This window comes from Harpegnathos saltator, unplaced genomic scaffold (assembly GCF_003227715.2).
Source record: "Harpegnathos saltator strain DR-91 unplaced genomic scaffold, Hsal_v8.6 scaffold573, whole genome shotgun sequence".
Lineage (NCBI taxonomy): Eukaryota > Metazoa > Arthropoda > Insecta > Hymenoptera > Formicidae > Harpegnathos > Harpegnathos saltator.
In genome coordinates this window covers 214,315-237,724 of record NW_020230397.1, presented here as the reverse complement: position 1 = coordinate 237,724, position 23,410 = coordinate 214,315, and the positions used below count along the sequence as shown (strand labels likewise).

Here is a 23,410-nt window from a genome sequence, read left to right as displayed (position 1 = left end):
TAATATGTTTTGGGATATTTAAGGAAAACTTAATGACTTTTTTAATACTTAATACTTACGATATCTCGCTAACTATTCGTCGGAAGAAAAAGTGACGCTAGACTTTTTTACTCTATTTGGTCTCAAGAATATATCGTTACAATAGCGCCCTAATTTTTGTCAATTTGATGATTTTGAAATTTCCAACAGTCAGTAAGTTAACATAAGTCAGGGCGCTATTGTAACAGTATATTCTTGAGACCAAATAGAGCAGAAAAGTCTAGTACCACTTTTTCTTCCAACAAATAGCGAGATATTGTAACTTAAATATTAAAAAAGTTATCGAGTTTTCCTTAAATATCTCAAAAAATATTAGGCAAATAAAAAAATGTTTTAGGCAAAAGTTATTAAAATTAATTGGTAGAAAAAGATGATGTAATAATAGATGGGAGTTTCTATTTAAAAAAAATAAATTGATCTTGACCGAGCTTTTCAAGGTCATACCAAGGTCAGATAGATATCATTATCTAACAGATTTTTTTAGGTCCTATTGCTTTTATTTGAAATATTTTTTCAAGAAATCAATATTTTTCAAGATTTTCGATCGTTACGGAACTTTTCGCCAGCACTGTATAAGCTAGACTGATAACTTCCATTGGTTTTCATGTATAAAAGTGTTCCTGATGTAAAACATAGAATCGTGCGCACATTTGCATTGCAAGATCCCTAAAGGAATGTAACTGCATCGTATAGGCATTTTTATTCCAGGAAATGTTAATATTTGTCCAATATTTAATATCAATGTGAACATTGAATGTGACAATGCAAGAGGAAATATTAAATATTGTATAAATAATATTTTCTGGAGAAAAATGCCTGTACGGTGCAGTCACATCCCTTTCAAGAGCTTGCAATGAGCATGCGAAAGAAATTTTAACAAATACTTTTAGGGAACATGTTAAAGAGACAAGTTATCGGTTTAGTGTATATACAAGGTGTCTTAAAAATACCGGAACCCCCGAATAATTTTGCAGGATCAAATTTTCATGAAAAATTTTAAATACAAAAGTTGTAGAAAATCGAGTAACGAACTTGATAATAATCTTGAATTTGACCTTGGTCATGACCTTCAGGTCATTTGGAGGTCGTTTTTTAAATGGGAACCCTTATTTTTTATTACACTGTTTTTTCCTATCAATTAATTTGAACAACTTTTGTTTGAAACATTTTTTTATTTGTCTAATATTAATAATATTTTTTAAAATATTTAAGGAAAACTCGGAAACTTTTTCAATATTTAACTTACGATATCTCGCTAACTATTTGTCGGAAGAAAAAGTGGTACTAGACTTTCTTGCTTTATTTAGTCTCAAGAATATATTGTTACAATAGTGCCTTGACTTTTATTAACTTATTGACTTGGAAATTTCTAAATCATCCAATTAACAAAAATCAGGGCACTATTGTAACAATATATTCTTGAGACTAAATAAAGCAGGAAATTTTAGTACCACTTTTTCTTCCAACAAATAGTTAGCGAGATATCATAAGTTAAATATATTGAAAAAGTTATCAAGTTTTCCTCAAATATCTCAATATCTCAAATATCAAAAAATATTAGGCAAATAAAAAAATGTTTTAGACAAAAGTTGTTCAAATTAATTGGTAGAAAAAAACAGTGTAATAAAAAATAAGGGTTCCCATTTAAAAAACGCAAGTTGACCTACAAATAATCTTGAAAATCATGGCCAAGGTCAAATTCAGGGTCACCAACAATTCCGTTACTCGATCTTCTACGACTTTTGTATTTAAAGTTTTTCATGAAAACTTGATCCTCCAAAGTTATCCGGGGGTTCCGGTATTTTTACGACACCCTGTATATACAATGTAGAAGCTGTGGCAAAAGTTCGCGTCAGCGCGGCAGCATGCGGGGGATGTTCCTTTTCGAAAGAGCGGACCCGCAGTGCGCATGCGACAACATGTCGCCACTCCGCGGAAACATGCGATATTAGTGATCGATAGAAAATAAAGCGCACAAAGCAAAAGTGCGCGTAAAGCTTGGCCAAGCTTGGCGGAGAAGGGAGAGCGAAAGAGAGAGAGAGAGAGCGCGGTGTCCGTTAACGAGCGAATTTCCCGATCGGGTGGAATCCTAGACGCGCGCGAGGATGGACTTCAACGTGAAGAAGCTGGTGAAGGATGCGGGAGCCGCCCTCAGCAGAGTCGTGCAGGTGGGAATTCCACGGTTCTCCGGCTCCGTCGACCTGCGACGGCCGATGCGGACGAGTACGCACGTCGTCCCGATCGCGCTCGTCGCCGTGACGATTAACGCCTCAGGCGGCGACGCGACCGTCTGCTCCGTCGCCGGACGGACGCTCCGCGCGATTTCTCTCGCGTCCTCCTCCTCGTCCCCGGCCGATCTCGCTCCCGTCGAACTCGTCGAGTTCCCGCATACGCAGTAGCGTTATCACGCTTAACCTAAATCTCTAATCCCATTTCGACGAGTAACATTACCGGGCCTTTGATACCGATCTGTCATCGTTCCCCTTGCACGGTCGCGAAAGTGAATCATACTAATGAGAAGGACTTTGCTTTCGCGAGAGCTGTTTACGCATAGATATCGCGCGCTTATCTGTAAGCTACCGAGCGGAATAATTGTCTCCCCCCAAAATAACCGGGGAATGAGTAACGTGTGTAGCAACGTCTCTGTGTTTTCTTAGTTAACAGAGGAGACGCTGGGCACCTCGGAAAAAACAGAGTTGGACGCGCACTTAGAGCATTTAGTGGAGAGAGGAAATGCCACCAAAACGTGGACAGAGAAGATACTGCGAAACATGGAAGCTGTGCTCACTCCGAATCCTGGTATGGATTAATTAAATATATATATATATATATATATATATACAGGATAGGGCAAAAGTATGTTTATAGTTGGGAGTATGTAAAACGCAGAGCTGATTCTTGTATCTTTTATTACTTTTATTCTTGTATACAGGATGTCTAGAATCCTTTGCAAAATGAAAAATTGTGACGATTAATCAGATTAGACTGAGAAGAAAAGTCAAGTATCATTTTGCAAAAATTGCAATAGTTATGTTACCGATGATTAAAAATGACTACTTATTTGCAAGATGATAAAGGGCTTTTTTGTTTAGAATGATCTAATCTACAATTATATTATGTCCAGTGATTCAAGATTCAAGGTTAAAAGTTCAGTATATTCATATCTATTGCTAGACACAATAGCCATCATATAATTCTAGATTAGGTTATTCTGAATAAAAAAGTCCTTTATTATTTTGCAAATAAATACGCAAATTTTCAAGATATGGTCATTTTCAATCGCTAATAACTATTACGATTTTAGCAAAATGGTATTTTTCTTCTCAGTTTGATCTAATTAATCTTCACAATTTTTCCCTCCCAAAAGATTCTGGACATCTTGTATATTATTATTATTATTTATTTATTAATTATTGTATTATTTATTTGTGTTATTTATCTTATTATTATTTTGTATCCTTATGAGTTATCTTTTAGTAATGATGACTGGTAATGTAAATCTACTTTTGCCTTATCCTGTATGTATATATTATTACACTATTATTGATCAACCATATTACTATGCAACTATATATTATAGGCAATAGGATCGAAGATTTCTTCTATGAAAAGATTGATAAGAAGAAACCTAATAGGCTGAGCAACTTGGAGTATGTAGGCATTGATATGATTCAAGCTGGAAACGATTTTGGTCCAGGAGTAGCTTATGGTTAGTATTGAGAGAATCACAATATATGACAAATGAGAACTGTGCGTAAAGAATCTCAATCGCATTTCAGGCAGCGCGTTAATAAAGGTTGGCCAATGCCAGCAGAAGTTGGGACAGGTTGAGAGAGATTTTATAGGGATCGCTGCTAACTGTTACATACAGCCTTTGAGGAAGTTTCTGGATGGAGAGATGAAAACTGTTAGCAAGGAGATGGCAATATTGGAAACTAAAAGGTGAAATGAAATAGTGTTGTATGATTTGCTGGAGCCACCATTGCTGAATTCAAGCAAAGTTTCATTACTCATGCCAAGTGATGCTTGCAGATTGGACTTGGACGCGTGTAAAAACAGAGTGAGAAAAGCGAGAAGTCTGCTGGGCCAACAGAGTGTAAGTATTGCGTTATCGTCGATCCCGTTTAAAAATGCGTTTTCGATGTTTACGATGTGTTTTGTCCTTCATACTGCTGCGATCGATAGGAGTCTGGCGTACCACCCGAAGTGTTGCTTGATCAGGTATATTAACGCAATCGACCGTTTTGGTTGCTTCTCAAGTTTGGTTTCTTCTCGGGGGCGATGAATATCAGAGATATGTTCGATGAGAATCTCTGATATGGCTTCGTATCAAAGAGATTCTCAGCAAGTTTGATACATCTTACAAGAATTTCCTCGCATCCATGTGTATACGTGTGCGTGTATATAGGCGCGTGCATGCGTATGTTTGTTTATATGCAAAATATCCACCGTATCATCTAACGTGCGTAATATACAGGGTGAGTGAAAAGTATGGAAACCCTTAAAAGTCTCGAAAGATATAAGTTTTACAGAAAAATGTTTCAGACAAAAGTTATAAGGCTCAAAACGATGTATTTACTGATCTTAACAGTTTGACCTTGAGTGGTGTTGTCAAGGTCAGGTCAAGGTCAACTTTTTTTATTTTTTTTATAGAAACCCCTATCTTTTATTGTATCATCTCTTTTTACCAATTAATTTTAATAACTTTTGTCTGAGACATTTTTTTATTTACCTAATATTTTTTTAGATATTTAAGGAAAATTCGATAACTTTCTCAATATTTAACTTACGATATCTCGCTAACTATTTGTCCGGAGAAAAAATAGTACTAGACTTTTTCATTCTATTTCATCTCGAAAATATATTGTTACAATAATGCCCTACCTTTAGTTAACTTATTGACCTTTGGAAATTTCAAAATCATTAAATTAACGAAAGTCAGGGCGCTATTGTAACAATATATTCTTAAGACCGGATGGAGTAAAAAAGTCTAGTACCACTTTTTCTTCCGACAAATAGTTAGCGAGATATCGTAAGTTAAGTATTGAAAAAATATTTAAAAAGTCATTAAGTTTTCCTTAAATATCTCAAACCATATTAGGCGACTGAAAAAATGTTTCAGACGAAAGTTGTTCAGATTAATTGGTAGAAAAAGATGATATAATAAAAAATGGGGGTTTCTATTTTAAAAAAATAAATTGACCTTGACCTGACCTTGGCAACGTCACTCAAAGTCAAACTGATAAGATCAGTAAATACATCGTTTTGAGCCTTATAACTTTTGTCTGAAACACTTTTTTGTAAAACTTATATCTTTCGAGGTTTTTTCATTTTTTTCATACTTTTCATTCACCCTGTATATGTAATATGATAACAATAATTGTTACTTGCAAAGTTGATCGGAAGTGATACCCGAAACGGTAACGGTTTCCCGTGACTCTCCTCGTCCTGGAGTTCCGAGCGTTGCTCCAGACGACGACGACGACGATGACGATGAGTGCCGAAGGAGACAAGAAATATAATGTATGTATTGCTTACTCAGGCAGAGAGGGAGTTGAGGGTAGCGCAGTCGGAATTCGATCGGCAAGCGGAGATCGTGAAGCTGCTGCTGGAGGGTGTTTCAAGCTCGCAAGCTGGACACCTGCGATGCCTGCACGAGTTCGTGGAAGCGCAAGCCCGCCACCACGCCCAGTGTCACGCCGTCATGCAGGACCTGCAGCGCGAGCTCGCCGGGTAAGTTGACGTCTTGTCGGACTCGTTTCCTGCTTTCTCTCTCTCTCTCTCTCTCTCTCTCTCTTTATCTCTGTCCCTTCTTTATCCTTCCTTTTTTTCTTTCTCGGCCTCTCTCTTTCTCTCTCTCTCTCTCTCTGTCTTGTAGAAAAGTAACGTCTATTTTATCTATTCCGCACTCATGTGTCCTCGCAGCGTGTGTTATTGCGACATTTCTTGTACAGCTATCCCACTTTATGGTAATCCGAGTGAGTAATGTTTGACAAACCTTGAATGTAGTAATGGCTGTTACTTAGGTATCGATCTACGCGTTCCGCTTGTCCCTAGAGCATCCGCGGGCACACATCTGGACGGAAAAAGAGCGGTCGATCGCACGTCTGTGACTTACCTCTCTTTCTCTCTCTCTCTCTCTCTCTCTCTCTCTCTCTCTCTCTCTCTCTCTCTCTCTCTCTCTCTCTCTCTCTCTCTCTCTCTCTCTCTCTCTCTCTCTCTCTCTCTCTCTCTCTCTCTCTCTCTCTCTCTCTCTCTCTCTCTCTCTCTCTCTCTCTCTCTCTCTTTCTCTCTATCTATCTATCTATCTATCTATGCTTCTCTCCCCAACCCTCTCTTTGTCTGTCTTGTCGACACGTTTGGTTCGACAAACATCATCTGTTATGGCCCGGTTTCATCGACATCGGAGACCTCTGAACTCGACTCGACTGCAGTCGGTGATGAGTTAACCGCCAAGTTCGAGGGACAACCAGCTGTCTGATGAGACCGGAACAGCAGTCTCACGGGTCTTCGCCAACACGACCCAGTCGCTTCCGTCATCAGTCTGTTGGATGAGTGCAAAAGTTCGTGCTCTCATTAAAACTCAAGGAGTAATTTGGCATATCATTTCTTTTTATTAATTAATGATGTAATCGTTTTCTACAATCTTTTTCCAACATTCTGGCAGCCCTCGATCATAAAACCACCTCGATTTCTCATGAGGAACTCATGAAGAGAAGTGTTTTTTCACGGCTTCTAAAGATGCGAATTTCTTTCCATTTAAATTTTCTTGTAATGTTCGAAACAAATGATAGTTTGGTGGTGCGATGTGACATTCCATTTCAATTCCCTTAATTTACACAAGGTCCGTTTTGCAATGTGTGGTTTTGCGTTGTCGTGAAAGACGTCTCCCTTTTGATTAGTCGGAATTGGACGCTTCTCCTGGACTGCTGTCTTTAAATTGTCTAATTGTTGACAGTACTTGTCAAAATTAATCGTTGGACCAACGAGGAGCAGCTCAAGATAAATTATTCCTTTGCGATCCCACCAAACAGAAAGCGTCACTTTCTCAACATGCAAATTGGCTTTCGCCATGGATTCTGCATCTTCATTTGCTTGTTCCATTTTTCATCGTCAATCATCAGTCCATCTGAAAACGACTCTTTATTCAGTAAGGAAGCAGCTGCAGAAACTCGATTCAACTTGTCCGCTTCGCTTAACAAATGCGATCGATCTGTCAATGTGAAGTCTCTCAGCAATCTCTTTTGTTGAAATTCGTGAACTATTTTGCATGAAATTGCGCACAATGTCATCATTCGTGCCAGAAGATTGAGCGGACCGCGTCAAGGTGGAAATCATTACTAAATCTCTAAATCTCTCAAACTATTTCTTATGGCGGTTCCAACACCCTCCCGAAACTCATAAAGCATAACATGCTGTAAATGCGCCTTTTCTCCACTGACTTTCAAGATTCTTTTTCGCAACGTAAATTCAATCAAAACACACGAGTCTTTCGTTTCAGTGATAACTAAATATGTCACGTTTCCAACGACGTACAAGGTGTAATATCAATAATATCAACATACAGGTCTGTACGATGGGTTGCCTACTCCCATTCGGACGATAATGCAAAGGTAGCCGAAAAAGTCGCTCGTTGATCTTGTCGATAATACTTGCAGTGCTCCCAGTTACGAGTGCAACTAATTTTGCACTGTGATCGTTTATAATAACAACTGAGTCTCATCAAATAAAAAATAAAAACATAAAAGTTTCACTTTTTTATGTTTTTATTTAATAGAGTTTTTATTTAATAGAGAAATAAATATTACGAATTTAAGCAGATAAATTAAGAGTAATAGTTAAGGGGATGAGTAGTGTAACATATTTTCTTGTTTCGCGTAATCTCTTAATTTCTTTCTCGCATGTGAAAGTCCGATAGGAATTAGAAATTAGAAAAAATTATACAGAAATGTTTAAAAGCTTTATGTTACTGTTTTATGAGAAAAATATATTTAATATTATTATATATTTAATATTATAATATTAATATTTTATTTATATTTATATTATATATTTATTATTTATTTCTTTACTTTTACATTATATATTTATTATTTATTTTTATTTTTTATATTGATATTTTTATATTGAATATTTTAATATTCAATATTTTTTCATTTTTTATATTTTCTCCAAAAATATGAACCGGTCGGAAACGCAGCATATAAATTACTGATCGCAACTTAATCGACGATAACTATCAAGCGACATATTTTCGGTATGGCATAATCTTGCATTTTGATGCCTCTTTTATAAAAAAATGGCGTTTGTTTTCCGAAGTTTTCGCAGCTGATAAGCAAATCAGAAGACTCATAAGCCACTTTTTTCGATAAAAAGAGTTAGAAGTACGAGCATTCTACATTCTAATGAGGAATTTTCAATGAGGCTTGGTTCCTGTCATAAGCTGGCAAAATTAATTATCAAATATCATTATCGACAAAGTCAACGAGAGACTTTTTCGGTAATCTCTGCGTTATCGTCCGAGTAGGGGCAGGCAACCCGTCGTACTGACCTGCATGTCGATGTTACATCCTGCACAATACGCACACTTAACAATGAACGACGCTACCGTACAACTCTCCTCATGACATCTGCAATCGGACACGAACTCTTGCACTCGTCCAACATGTCTTTGCACGCTTCGTAACGATCACGTTAGCAATATAGACGTAAATTCGCTGTCTCATCATTCTCTCACGTCTCTCCGCCGCTCTTCAGCCCCGCGCTATTCCGGGTCTGCTCGTTCCCAAAGAGCTCGCGGACTAATGCGCAGCGTTATGATAATGCGATAAGTCAGAGTGGAAGAAGGCACGCTTCACTCCGACCCATCGCATCGATTGACAAGTTGTTGTTCGGAGACGAACGGACCTTACTCTCTCGCTTGCACGAACGGTTGGGATTGCAGAGCGCGTCAACCGAGTCCTTTGCTGAGAGTCAACAGCGAAGAAGTGATCGAGCTGACACCCTCGCCTACGCTCCCCGTTAATTCATCCGTCTACCCTCAAAGCTCGCCAATAACCGCCGCCGGTTCCACCACTTACGTTACTGCCACCTTCGACACTGATATCAGTAAAGTCTAGCTCGGCTAGGCTCGCCCTCGCCCCGCTCGCTGTGTGACGGCGCAGTCGACATCGATGATGACTCTCCAGAGAGTTTAATTAGCGATTCGCGCGATTGTGGGAGAGAGACGGGCCCATCCACGACGTCCAGCGTTGTGCGAAGTATAAACGAGAACGCCGCTTCTTCTTCTCTCTTCAAGGATCGATCGGGGTTGCTCCCGCTACGATATGCGCGAACTAGAACCTAGTTAGTTGAAATTAATCGCTTCATCGCTGCGCCGGACTCGTCGTCGAGTACATGGACGTGATGCTGTAACTTGAACATGAAACACAGACCTGTACATATATGTGTGAGTAGAACGAACACGAGGAAGGAGGAGGAGGGTCAATAAGGCCTGTTCTCGGGCCCCTCCAAAATTGGATCAAAATGAGTGGAATCTCTTTCTTAGACCCTTGGAAGTAATATCTAGTCGATTCCAGCCTAAACGGAGATATTTGGAGCTCTACCGGCATATACAGTACTGGCAAAAAGTTCCGCAACGGTTGAAGATCTTGGAAAATATTGATTTCTTGGAAAAATGTTTCAAACAAAAGGAATAAGGCATAAAAGAGTCTACTAGATGGTGACATCTATCTGATCTTGGTATGACCTTGAAAAGCTCTCTCATAAAAATCTTAAAGGGAAATACCTATTTTTTATTACACCGTCTTTTTCTACCAATTAATTTGAACAACTTTTGTCTGACATTTTTTTCATTTGCCTAATATTTTTTTAAATATTTAAGAAAAACTTGATAACGTTTTCAATATTTAACTTACGATATCTCGCTAACTATTTGTCGGGAAAAAAAGTAGTACTAGACTTTTTTGCTTTATTTAGTCTCAAGAATATACTGTTACAATAGTGCCCTGACTTTTGTTAACTTACTGACTTTTGGAGAGTTCAAAATCATCAAATTAACAAAAATTAGGGTGTGATTGTAACGATATACAAGGTGAGGAAAAAAGATGGAAACCCTTAAAAATCTCGAAAGATATAAGTTCTACAGAAAAGTATTTCAGACGAAAGAATTAAGGCTCAAAACGATGTACGATCTTATTAATTTGACCTTGAGTGATATTGCCAAGGTCAGATCAAGGTCAACTTATTTTTTTTTTTTAATAGAAACCCCCATTTTTTATTATATCGTCTTTTTCTACCAATTAATTTTAATAACTTTTGTTTGAAACATTTTTTTATTTACCTAATATTTTTTTTAATATTTAAGGAAAACTCGGAAACTTTCAATATTTAACTTATGATAACTTGCTAACTATTTGTCGGAAGAAAACATGCTATTAGACTTTTTTATTCTATTTGGTCTCAAGAATATATTGTTACAATAGCACCCTGACTTTTGTTAATTTGATGATTTTGAAATTTCCAAGTCAGTAAGTTAACAAAAGTTAGGGAACTATTGTAACAATATGTTCTTGAGACCAAATAGAAGTCTAGTACCATTTTTTCTCCTGACATATAGTTAACGAGATATCGTAAATTAAGTATTGAAAAAGTCATCAAGTTTTCCTTAAATATCTCAAAACATATTAGGTAAACAAAAAGATGTTTCAGACAAAAGTTGTTCAAATTAATTGGTAGAAAAAGATACAATAAAAAATGGGATTTCTGTTTAAAAAAAAATAAGTTAACCTTGACCTGACCTTGGCAACGTCATTCAAAGTCAAATTGATAAGATCAGTAAATACATCGTTTTGAACCTTATAACTTTTATCTGAAACACTTTTCTGTAAGATTTATATCTTTCGAGATTTTTAAGGTCATATCGTAACTATTAAGTATTGAAAAAGTCATCGTTTTCCTTAAATATCTCAAAAAATATTAGGCAAATGAAAAAATGTTCTAGACAAAAGTTGTTCAAACTAATTGGTAGAAAAAGACGGTGTAAAAAAATAGGGGTTTCCGTTTAAGATTTTTATGTTGACCATGAGAGAGCTTTTCAAGGTCATACCAAGATTAGATAGATGTCACCATCTAATAGACTTTTTTATGCCTTATTCCTTTTGTTTAAAACATTTTTCTAAGAAATCAATATTTTCTAAGATTTTAGATCGTTGCGGAACTTTTTTCCAACTCTGTATATGCCGGTAGAGCTCTAAATACCCCCGTTTAGGCTGGAATCGACTAAATATTACTTCCAAGAGCCTAAGAAAGTGATTCCACTCATTTTGGTCCAATTTTAAAGGGGGTCAAAAACAGGCCTTATTGACCCAACTTCTTTGCGACCGCGAGATGACAGTCTTTCCTGCGAACAACTTACGGCAATCGCTGCGGTTTCGAAATTCTATCTCCCCTTTCTTCTCTATCTTCTCTTCTTCTTTTTCTTCTTCTGCATCGTCCTCCGAGTAATTGCCTTGAATCGCCGTAATTCGACAGCAGATGGTCATGGTGGAAACTTATTCCGTAACGCCGTGCGAATTGAACGTAGTGATGTGATGAAAAATGTATAGACACGCTTTCCTCGTTTTTTCTTTTTTTTTTTTCTTTTCTTTTCATCCTGATTGTGTTGTTTGGTATGGTTGTGTGTACTGTACGGTGGCGGAAGGATTAAGTTTCCATTCGACGCGTGTAACAGGTATATCTCGGCGGTAAATTAACGTAAATTAACAATGATGCATGCACACAGTCGCAGTAGAGTCGGAGACACACACACGCTCGTTGAAGCAGACTAATTTCTCTCTCTCTCTCTTCTTCTATTCTCAACGAAGCGATATCTATTGCGAAATACGCGGAAGCTGATCTCCTTGAGTTGCATGTATATTGGCTTCACTTAAATTGTTATCTTGCTTATTGTCAGATACGACTAAACGGTAAAATCCGGTAGTGTGTTTATCTTCCCCGATTATACACTCGATTGTAAAACTTAAACGCGTGCGGCGTATTTCGGCTGTAAATATGTCGTACTTATAGTTCAATACAAGTTATCTTCGTGTAGCACGCGTAAACGTATGTTTATACGTACGAAGGTACATATCACGCACTTTGGTCGAGGGCCGTCGTCTGGTTTTACGTGTAAACTGCACTCGTTTCCGTGAAAAACAGTTAAATATGTTTCAAATGTGGTTCACATTCGTCCTTTATATGGACCACCTTGGTTAAACTCAAATAAAAATCGAATATTAAATTAGAAAACAATTTAATTCAAATGTGTTCTCAGTATGCATCTAAATTAAATTTAAATGTGATCCCGCTGTTATTAGCTTAACTTTGCCCAGGCTCATATATAGGGTGTCCGGGATATTTTAGAAATGAAAAATTGTGCAGATTAAAGTGAGAAGATCAAGAATCAGATCAAACTGAGAAGAAAAATCGTGTACTATTTTGCAAAAATCGCAGTAGTTATTGAGTTGTTAATGATCGAAAATGACCACATCTCGAGAATTTTTTAATTGATAACTTGAAAATTTGCGTACTTATTTGAAAAGATGATAAAGGGCTTTTTGTTCGGAATGATAATCTACAATTATATAACGGCTATTGCATTAACAATAGATATGAGTGAGATATGAGAAATATTGAACTTGAACCTGTCGTTAAGCACAATAGCTATTAAACAGGATGCCCGGGATCTTTTGGAAAGGAAAAATTGTGAAGATTGATCAGATTAAATTGAGAAGAGAAGTCAAGTACTATTTGGCAAAAATCACAATGGTTATAGCAACTATATAGTTATTATTATATTAAGTTATTAAGCGACAGGTTCAAGATTCAGAGTTCAAAGTTCAATATACTCATATCTATAGCTAGACACAATAGCCGTCATATGATTGTAGATTAAGTCATTCTGAACAAAAAAGTAGATTAAATTATTCCGAACAAAAAAGTCCTTTACCATTTTGCAAATAAATACGTAAATTTTCAAATTATCAATTAAGACAGTTTCTCGATGTGGTCATTTTCAATCATTAATAACTTAATAACCGTTGCAATTTTTGCAAAATAGTACATGACTTTTCTTCTCAGTTTGATCTGATTAATCTTCACAATTTTTCGTTTCCAGAAGATCCCGGACACCTTGTGATTATAGATCATATTAATATTTAATATATATCTAACTAAAACTGAATCCAAATTTGATTTTATATTTGGAATAAATAAGATTTTAATTAACGCTTAATTTGGTTTTTACAGTTTGAGTTTAACTTGGTCTGTATAAAAGACAAATGATGATGCTACATTTAAAAGATATTTAACCCGTCACTGCGTGAAGCCATTTTAAGTACGCGCACACTGTTCACCGATCAAATTGACCGGTAGGAAACGGAATTGATGAATATCTTGACAAATAACACGACCATACAACTGCGCGTATATCAGTCGACTGACATTCAGAATGTAAGAAAATACACTGACGGATGAATACGCAGCTAGAAAATTAACCGCGTAATTTAAATTTCAAATAGTGCAATGGTCAAATTGACCGGAGAACAGCAGTTACGGGTTAACTGTTTTTCATGGGTTCTTACATTAATTGTCAGACGTCAAAGTTCTTTTTCTTTTTTATAGCCAAACGACACCGGAAGCTCGATTAAATGTGTGGTGATGCTACTCGTTGGCAATGTATAACTTCCGTTTGCATTGCCCAACTTGAAATTACGCATTAGTCATCATCACTATTACTATCTTATTTTCAGGTGAACTTCCGAAAACCACGCACACCCTATTGTCATGAGCTTTCGTGAAAATACTTCGTCATCTTAAATGAATGTTCTTGCTCGTGAATTCTCACTGACAAGAGTTTAATGCCAAGAGAGTTTTAGTAACGTTGTATATCGCTGATAAGATTACATTCCCAGATAAAAGTTCACGTACTATGATTTCTTTTTACCTAGTCACTCGATTCTTTTAGTATAAATGTTAAAAAAAAACAACTCCCTCCCCCCCCCCTCTCTCTCTCTCTCTCTCTCTCTCTCTCTCTCTCTCTCTTTCTCTCTCTCTCTACACGTAGTTAAATTAGATGAGAACAAATATTCATTTGTTATCGTATAAATATATAATCACAGCGCATAGATAAATCCGAGAAAGTAACAAAAATAATATAATAATATTATTAATAATAATAATTAATAACATTATTATTCATAATATTATTAACATGTAATTTGTTATTTATTATGAAATTTATATTATTTAAATATTATTATAAACTCATATATTATCTCTTTTCCTCTCACATGCATAGATGAATCTGGAAAAGTAACAAATATTGTTATTATTAATATTAATAATATACAACTTAGTCAATATATATTATTACATATTATAATATATATATATATTAATGATTATTATTAATATTAATAATATAATATTACTTGAGTACTTTTTGGTGTCAAATACGCAGCAATTGAGCGCGACTGGTTTTCGGAAGTTTCAGCCTGTTTTCTTTTTTTTTACCCCACACAAGAATTCGATGACTTCGAGGTAAATGTTATTATTCATTCGAACTTGTCATTTATCCTACCCAGCCTACCTGGGGGTCCCTATTACACCACCCCACCAGCCTCCACCAATGCATTAGCAGAGAACGATCAGGACCGAGCGAGAGTGTTATGCAATTACGACGCGAGAGATCCTAGCGAATTAAGCGTCGTGCAGGACGAGGTAACGAAATTTGTAATTTAGGTGCGAAACGTGCGACAGAGCATGTTTGTGATGCGATGCGAAACTAAAGGCATGAAAATCGTATGAGCGAAAGTCGTATGAGTATAAGTCGCAAGACTCCCGTTGGAGCGTTTAGTTTGTAGATCTCCTTTCTTCTCTCTTTTTTCTTTTTCCTTTTTTTTTTTTCGAATTTCATATGCACGCTGAGCCTCAAAACGGTTGGAACGTTCTTTCAGCGCAATTCGGAACGCACCTACGTAGCCGATGAGGAAACGGAGTTCCCGGGAATCATCGGGGCTGCGTTCCGAATTGCACCCGGGGAAAGTGTTCGAGCCGTTTTGGCAGCCAGCGTATGCTCGAAAAAAATTTTTCATTCCTCTTGTATTCGTCAGCTCGCTGCCTAAGGCCCGTTTGAAGCTTAAATCACCGTTCGGGACTGCGTTCTCGTCGCTTTCTCCATAAAGACGCAGGGACCGAATTTCTCTCGTCCACCTATCGAAAGAGAAACACAATACACTATCGTTTGTTGAAGTTCTCGATATACATTAGACGTATCGTTTAAAAACTTACCTTGAACCGTTCTCGTATCTGTAAGTCTTCGAGGATACCTCCCACCCTTTCTAATCTCACCTTTTTGCTCTCTTGATACTAACGATATTGTACTGGTGCATTTACCCACAAGCAGCTAATACATTGTTAACTCTCGAGATACTACACGTATTCTAGACGAAAATATATATTTATTTCGAGGAAGAAATTGCATTCGCCTTGTTACACTCCTCCCCCCGCGAGTCATAGATCGTGAGGGGGCGGAACACACACCGAGAGAAATATTGTGCAGATTGTGATAGTCGTGCAATGCAGTTAGTTATATGAAGAGATAAAACGGACTAATCGCTTTCAATCAGGAGAGAAGAAATATTTTCTAAAGAGACACGCTGTAACAGAGAGAGAGACAGTAATAACGATAACAGCAATATTAGTAAGGTTCACGAATATTACATGCGATCTTTCGAAGGAACGCATTCCTTCGTCATGAGAAAAAATGTGTCCGATGAAATTTGCTCGGGAAATAAGATTAATCCCACTGAGGAGAGATCGATTGATTTCCGTGAAATTAGCGATTATATTCGTCCCGTTTACCTACACCGTGTACTATTGTGCATGATAGAGATAGTGTCGATTATCAAGTTGTACATCGAAGGAATTTATTTGCATCAGCCTTCTTTCGACGTCATAGTCGTTGATACGTCATATTTTAGTATTGCGTACACTTTTAGATTTACTGATTTGTAAAGTGACACGAAAAAAGAAAAGGCGATGTCTCTCCCTTTAGATTTTATGCGAAACATGTACACACTCGCGAAGGGCCGAGTCACAAGCGTACTTGTACGCGAGACGAATTACTGTATGTGTATATTTATTCGAGTTGTGCATGTATTATCAATAAACATCTGCCGTTTTACTTTGTTAAATTGCATTCTTATTTATTCACACCGTTTCGTTGCGCAGCCACTGTGTGTACTATGCCGTTTCTTTTTTTCTATCTGTACGTTTGACTCCATATGTGTATCTTGATCGGTATCGAGTGTATTGTTATATGTGCCTTGGATGTATGTGTTACATTAATACAAAGTATATTATGATTAGAACGTGCAACGTGCTGCGAACGTAAGCTGAACATATCTCACGCGCGATGTCTTTTTTTTAGGTAATCGGTATTTACGAAATTCCCGATGACGAAGATTACTTCATGGGCGTTAGAGGCAACCAACGAGGAAAGGTGCCCAAGGCGTATTTGGAGACGCTTATTATACGTCGTTGAAACGTTTAGAAGAAGAATTGTTGTTATCTACTGTCAATTGCATTTTTAGAGCGAACTTAGCGCTACTTCTGCTCTTTCTCTCTCCTCGATCAGTCGAAGCAACGGCGATCTTGCACTTAGGCTTGAGAAATGCTTACTTCAGCTCACTTCAGGACCAAAAGAAGAGCCACTCTCTACTTCCACTTCAATAAATTACTCTCCTATATATACTCACAATGATATCACTCGCAATGAACGTTCTCGATTTTCTTCTATTTCAATGTCGTCGTAATGTATATACATGCGTATAAAGTTATTTCGCGATCACGATAATTTTCCCCTTTGATATAATCGAGAAAACACAACGGAGCTTGAAGTTTTTGAAATTTTATTGTTTAATCAGTATAATACAGCTGAAGGTAATATTATACTGATGTTTATAATATATAAATTAATGTATAATGTTACTTATACAATATACAAAATTATTTTTTCTTCGACACACCGACCGTGCGTCCGCGACGACCAGTGGTCTTTGTATGTTGCCCACGTACGCGGAGACCCCAGTAGTGACGCAAGCCTCTGTGAGCACGGATCTTCTTCATCCTCTCCAGATCTTCACGCAGTTTGGAGTCCAGATTGGCACTCGTGAGCTGCAAACAAATCACACAAGTCAAAGAGTTATCTTGTGATGTCTCGCGAACTATATTATTTGTATAATACGGTTGCACCCTTGTTGCACGCGTACCTGCCACTTAGCGTAATAAGAACGTTACACAAAGCAATTCTAACGTACAGCGATGCTGTTGCTATTGCACAAGCTACCAACTGAGCATACAATGGGTATTTGCACGATCAGTCGTGAAATGTGCGATACGACTTGCAAGGCACGGTGGAACGAGGTTTATCATTTAAGAGATATGTATAGCATAAATACTACAGAGTACTTTCATGCCAGTCTGAATTCCAATATACAAGTAATGAATATTGTCATATAACTCTTATCACAAGTGTTGAAAACATTTCACTAGATGTATACGTTATATTTTTCAATGATAAAGTATATACGATTCTTAAGAGTTGATTCTTCTTGTTCACAAAATAAATAGCTTATGCTCATACCTGCGAATATTTCCCATCGACAATGTCCTTCTGTCTGTTCAAGAACCAGTCGGGAATTTTATACTGCCTGGGATTAGCCATTATTGTCACAATCTTCTCAACCTGAAATATTTCCAATATGTTAAACATGATTCACACGATGCAAACATACGAGTTATAAATAAAGTATGCTAAATTAAAATTACCTCTTCTTCCGAGCATTCTCCAGCTCGTTTATCCAGATCAATATCTGCTTTCTTCAAGACAATGTTGGCGTAACGTCGACCAACACCCTTAATTGCAGTCATAGCAAACATAACTTTTCTATTACCATCAATATTCGTGCCCATGACACGAAGAATGTGCTGGAACTTCTCAGGAATGACGAGAGACTGAAAAATCCAAGTATATTATTAATCGTTTATACAGTACATATTTTAAGTAGACTTAATCCTGATGCAATTCAGGTCGTTCTGTTATACCATAAATTCTTTAATTTAATGCAAATATTGCCTGCTCCTAGCAACATGACTTGAATCTTAATTTGTGTTTATCTATTTGAATAGTTAAACACAGATTAAGGTTTAACTGATGGAGTATTTATATAATTTAGGGTCTTCATCTCCAATATTATTAAATTTATACTCAATCGATGTGTTTTTGCATGAGATGAAAGAATATGGCAGGAAAAAAGTCGCTCTGCCCCACGAGGCGAGATATTAATTATTAAAGTTGACAGTTATTTAAGTTAGGACAGAACCCTTCCGCTTATATGTATACTGTTTAACATTCTTTCTAATGTACATTGTGTTAGAAAAATGAGGTCTATCTATAAATCTTCTTTTGTTAATCATTTTTTAATAAACAATGAGCAACGACTAAAATCTCTTGAATGTTACTCAGAAAGTATACTAAAATAACAAATCCTGAGAAGTTTGGCAAAGATTCTGTGCAATGTAAAGATTATAGATTTGGCTAGGTTTAGTTAATAAATGTATACATTACACTCAGTCGAATTCTAATAGTCTCAGGGCTCACGGTTGTTCCAACCTTTTGATAAGGTAACTGATAATTAAATTATGTCTGTTTTTGTCTAACCTGAAGAAGAAACGAAGATAAACATATGATTTAACTATCAGTTAACTTACTAAGAAGTTGGAACTACCGGCCCTCAGACTTATATAAGATGAATATTTAATAGATCTTCGCATACGTTTCAATTTCGCGCTCTTTTCGCATGCACGTGTGACCACAGAGAAAGGGCAAGAGCCACAGGCTTTTGCATAACACATAATACATAACACATAAGAGAATAAACCAATTAGTTTTCATTTCCCTCCTCATGACAGAAATGAAGAACTCTGATTGGTTGATTCTCTTATGCGTTGTGTATTATGCGTTATGCAGAAATCTGTGCTTTGGCCCAAAGGCTGCGTTCAGAAGAACAAAATGATCAGTGAGCGCTTAGTGATTCTCGCTCCTGATTGGTAAATACTTCTGGGTCTATGAAGAATCTAAGGACGGTATTCATAGTCGGGTCTTATATTTAAGATCGTCTTAAGTTTCAGATATCCCGTAGCCAATGAAGTAATTTGTACAGCATCTGAAGATAAACTTAAGACGATCTTAAATATAAGATCGCTGCTGAACGCAGCCAAAGTTCACGCCGCTGCGTACCGTTCATAATGCTTCCTAACCTAAAAATTGTCTAACCTATCTAATAAATCCTAAGGATCTAATAAATCCTAACCTAAATAATTGTCAACTTTAACAATCAATATTTCGCTTCGCAGGACAAGATGATTTTTCCTGCCAGGTTCTTTCGTTTCATGCAATAACGCGTCGACTGAATGCAAATTTACCAATATTACAAGCTCTTAAACTGTGTAATTACTGACGTTGGTATAAACAAGTATATGCCGGATAAATTCATAACGTTTGTAGCAAGAACTATAGAAAATCAACAGATACGTTCGGAATGATTAAGTGAATCGTCGTTAATGAAAAAATTCGTTGATTACAAGCATCCAAAAATGCGTGCGATTGAAAGCATAACCACAAACCATTGTTATAGTTTCCTCTAAAAGAAGCGTTAAAATACTTCTCCAATAAATGCTACACCGATAGAATTGTTACTTCACTAAAGCATGTAACATATATCGTGCACGATTGCGCTATGGAAATATTTTAATGAATTTTATATGAAACTCACCATCTTTCTACATTAACTAACGGCTACTCAGGCAAGAAGAAGAAAACACTGCCCACGTTGCAATCAGAAAATCACCGCGCCGCTGCGTTGTCGATCAAACGCTGCCGCCATCTCGCGGTCGTCGTGGCAAAACACGAGCGAGCCGCGATGTGTCACTGGCACAACTCAGCCAATCGCGAGGTTGGCGTTGATTTACGCGGGAAACGGCCTGCCGTAACGGCTGCCATATTGTTGGATATATTTTGAATCGGAACGGTCGCTTTCAAATATGGATCGTGAAGAATTCAATGAGTCAAACTCTTGGCGAGTTTGTTGAACGACGAAAGTAATCGGAAAGTAATCGATTTCTTTAGTAATGATTCTTTATGGCTGCTCTTTCAAATTTCCTTGTGGAATAAAATAATCGAATGAAATGATGATTCATACAGTAGCAACATCTATCAAGAGCGGTACGATGGACTCTGAGAGCATCGATCTTGCCAGCGAACTTAATCAGATGGAGCGAAGCATTAATTGTTACAAATCAAAATTGAAAAGCCGTCGCTACAAGTACGAAAACGTGAAGATGGAGATTTGCGACGTGCAGCAGTATTGGTACAAAGCGCTGTTCGAGTTGAACAATACGCGAATGAAAGACCAGATTCTGCAAGAGTGTTTGGAAAAAACATATCTGAGTCATGAGACGTGCGTGGAGAAGACAGGCGGTTACGAAAATCTCGACGAGAGGATTCACGCGATAATCAACAATGTTGCGACGACGCAGAGGAACATGTTGATGCAGGAACTGATAGAATTGAGAAAAAATCACGACGATAACGACAGAAGACTCGCCCAGATGAAAGCCATGATCATGGAATTAGAAGTAATCCCAACGTTTACATCACTGTATTCGTAACGAGTCAATGACGAGACACCATTTGCGAAAAAGTGTGAGTACGCCGCTTCCATCCCGGAAGATACACGAAAACGAATAAATGCTCTTCTGGAACACTCGAAGACAGACGAAAGGAGCAACACCACGAATGATACAACATAGTAAGAATTTGTATTTAATTTGTACTTAAAAAAAGAATTTATATTTTAATTTGTATTTGTAATTAAACTTTTTATTTAGAACCCAACGTAACTTAACTTCATGTAATTTTACCTAGCGATACACAACGGAATGTACAAATAAGCAGACATTTTTTCCGTGTAATTCTACTCGACAAAAATGTTTGATTTCAATAAAAATATGCGTTTTACCACATCTATACATTATGTCGTCGAACCTGTGTCCAAAGTCATTCACTATCAATTGCTATCAAGCAAGTCGCCAATTGCTCATTCGTTTTCTCCAACCGTTGTCAAGCAACGGGCACATGATCCAAAATTTTCGCCACATTGTTGTTCGCCGCGCGTATCCTCGATCTACTTTCCGCGATGGTCTTCATCAGGATTTCATTTTTCCTCTCTATCTCGTTCATCCTCTTCTTCAGTTCTTCAGTCGCTTTCTTGATTATGTGTACGTCCAACGATCTCAAATGCAAGGCCACGTCTCCTGGTGAACGCTTGCAACGAAATGTTGACTTGAATCAAGGAGACCAAGAAGGCTCGCCCAGCGAATGACGATTCTCCGTTAATGAGTTAATGAACTAACCACGCGTCCTCGTCAGCAGCCATCGTGCTATCCTCTGACAGTTTAGCGATTTTGGCCAAAACGTCTTGCAAATTCCTTTACAGAGGTTTATATTTTAAAGTTTAAACTATCATTTCCTCTACCTCGTCAGATTTAACCTTGAGAAGTATGTTTTTTGGAACTGGGATTAATTTCTATATTAATGTCATCCAGCTTCCATTCATTAGATGTTAAGAAACCATATCAAATATGGCGACCTTTTGACCAAATTTGTACAAAGAATGAACAAATTCGCTTTTATTCCTATGAAAGTTCTTGAGCAGTGATTGCTATTTCTTTTTTATCACAGAAATCTTCAAGAAGCTTGGCTTTCACTCCTGGTTGCCTTAGACGTCGTATAAAACGGCCAGAAGTAAAAGCCATGCTTCCTGATGATTTCTGCGATAAAGAACAGATAGCAGCAATCGCTAATCAAGAACTTTATAGGAATAAAAGCAATATTGTTCATTCTTTGTGCAAATATGGTCAAAAAGTCGCCATGTTTGATAGTTCCTTAATACCATATTTATACAGAGAGTGAACAAATTGGCTTTTGTTCCTATAAAGTTCCTTAGCAGTGATCGCTATCTCTTTTTCATTACAGAAATCTCAGCTGTTACTTTTAGCCACTCTAGATACATCATCCACTTTTTATTCCTTTCCGAAGAACAGTCACCAATGTTCCGATTTTCCATATAACCCATAATGTTCTTAGGGACCATTGATTCCTTTTCCATGATATAACTCAGATTTACATTTGCCTGAAAAACAGTGATATAAAATATAAAAAATACATCAAAGTGGAACGAATCGTAGAATGCATCTCTCGTCGGTTCTATTTCTTTTCCTCCCTGAGTCCGAGGCGATTTCGTCACATTTCGAAAACTAAATAATCTCAAATTGCGCATTGATTGCGCGCGGCGCAGCGCGACGCGACGGTAGCGGATATACCACGTTCATAAAAATGTATTCAATATAAAAAAAGCCAAACAGAAAAGAAAAAGAAAAAAAGCCGCATATTATTTCTTCACTTGGCCGAAGGTATTGCTCTGGGGAATGGAAAGTCGGTATTGAGTCGACGCGCCGGACGATTCGTTATACGCTTGCTCTCATCGACGAGAATGTAAACTCATTCTCGTTAGGAAAAACGTTAATCCGCGGCGCGGTTAACAACGCACGGCGCGATAATTCTGAGATATCCTGCATAATTTTACCGAACGAAAGTCGCGTAGCGATAGCGCCGCCAAAGCAGGCTTTCAGAGGTTTGTTTGTCTTACACGTGGTACTTCTAAATCAGTTATTTCTATTTTTTAACTGTAATATCATTGCAGTTTTAATAAAATCTAAAGAAAAAACCTATTTTCTATAAAAATCATTTCGCAATTTCGTTTCTCTCGTGTTAGATATATAAATAAAACTCACAAGCAACATATTCCTGAGAGCGTTTAGCTTAATGTGTCTGTCAGTATCTTCAACTAATGAAAAAAAGAAAAAAAAAACGAGGAAAAGAAGAAAGAACCACACGCCATTTAGGAGAAATACATTGACTGTGTTATTTTCATGTTATTTTCATCAAACACGTAAGTGCGTAAATAATTTGACAAAGAAACAAATAATATTGCCGAAAGTGCTCTGGATTATGTGATGTACGAGTCTCGTAAGTGTCTAGACTTCCAGGCGCACATATTCCCAGCAAACACAATATTACATGTAACGTGCATGTTAGTTGTAATTGTGTTATATAACAGTTATATTGTTGAGTAGGAAATTACAACTAACATGCACGTTACATATAACATTGTGTTTGCCGGGTTGTGTTAATGATACAATTGAGTTA

At 37.1% G+C, this 23,410-nt stretch overlaps 2 protein-coding genes and 1 non-coding gene across 11 annotated transcripts; 1 reads left to right on the top strand and 2 right to left on the bottom strand.

Annotated features, from left to right (window-relative positions):
* The first annotated feature begins 1,938 nt into the window (after positions 1-1,938).
* Positions 1,939-16,961, top strand: EndoB (SH3 domain containing GRB2 like, endophilin-B). 8 transcript variants are annotated; one of them, XR_002163026.2, is made up of 9 exons: positions 1,939-2,207; positions 2,697-2,838; positions 3,620-3,748; positions 3,819-3,981; positions 4,072-4,135; positions 4,225-4,260; positions 5,582-5,772; positions 8,984-9,487; positions 14,664-14,799. XR_002163026.2 is itself a non-coding variant. In XM_025303755.1 (9 exons), exons 1-8 carry the CDS (start codon positions 2,145-2,147, stop codon positions 6,010-6,012), a joined length of 807 nt encoding a protein of 268 aa, XP_025159540.1. In that variant the 5' UTR covers positions 1,941-2,144; the 3' UTR covers positions 6,013-6,017; positions 14,664-14,706. The 8 variants fall into 8 exon arrangements, 6 of the variants coding, with proteins under 6 accessions (XP_025159540.1, XP_019699861.1, XP_025159539.1 ...); XM_025303755.1 differs by lacking the exon at positions 8,984-9,487 and adding an exon at positions 5,994-6,017 and having other exon boundaries at positions 1,941-2,207; positions 14,664-14,706; XM_019844302.2 differs by lacking the exon at positions 8,984-9,487 and adding an exon at positions 16,511-16,961 and having other exon boundaries at positions 1,942-2,207.
* A 13-nt stretch (positions 16,962-16,974) lies between these two features.
* On the bottom strand, positions 16,975-20,020 carry LOC105189416 (40S ribosomal protein S18). 2 transcript variants are annotated; one of them, XM_011151502.3, is made up of 4 exons: positions 19,917-20,020; positions 17,911-18,096; positions 17,726-17,827; positions 16,975-17,256 (listed from the first exon to the last, which is right to left on the bottom strand). In XM_011151502.3, exons 1-4 carry the CDS (start codon positions 19,917-19,919, stop codon positions 17,089-17,091), a joined length of 459 nt encoding a protein of 152 aa, XP_011149804.1. In that variant the 5' UTR covers positions 19,920-20,020; the 3' UTR covers positions 16,975-17,088. The 2 variants fall into 2 exon arrangements, with proteins under 2 accessions (XP_011149804.1, XP_025159541.1); XM_025303756.1 differs by lacking the exon at positions 19,917-20,020 and adding an exon at positions 18,853-19,013.
* A 1,179-nt stretch (positions 20,021-21,199) lies between these two features.
* LOC105189423 (uncharacterized) lies at positions 21,200-23,004 on the bottom strand. Its single transcript, XR_002163025.2, has 4 exons — positions 22,996-23,004; positions 22,213-22,334; positions 21,552-21,630; positions 21,200-21,466 (listed from the first exon to the last, which is right to left on the bottom strand). It is a non-coding gene; the product is annotated as an uncharacterized LOC105189423 (transcript).
* Positions 23,005-23,410: the final 406 nt, after the last annotated feature.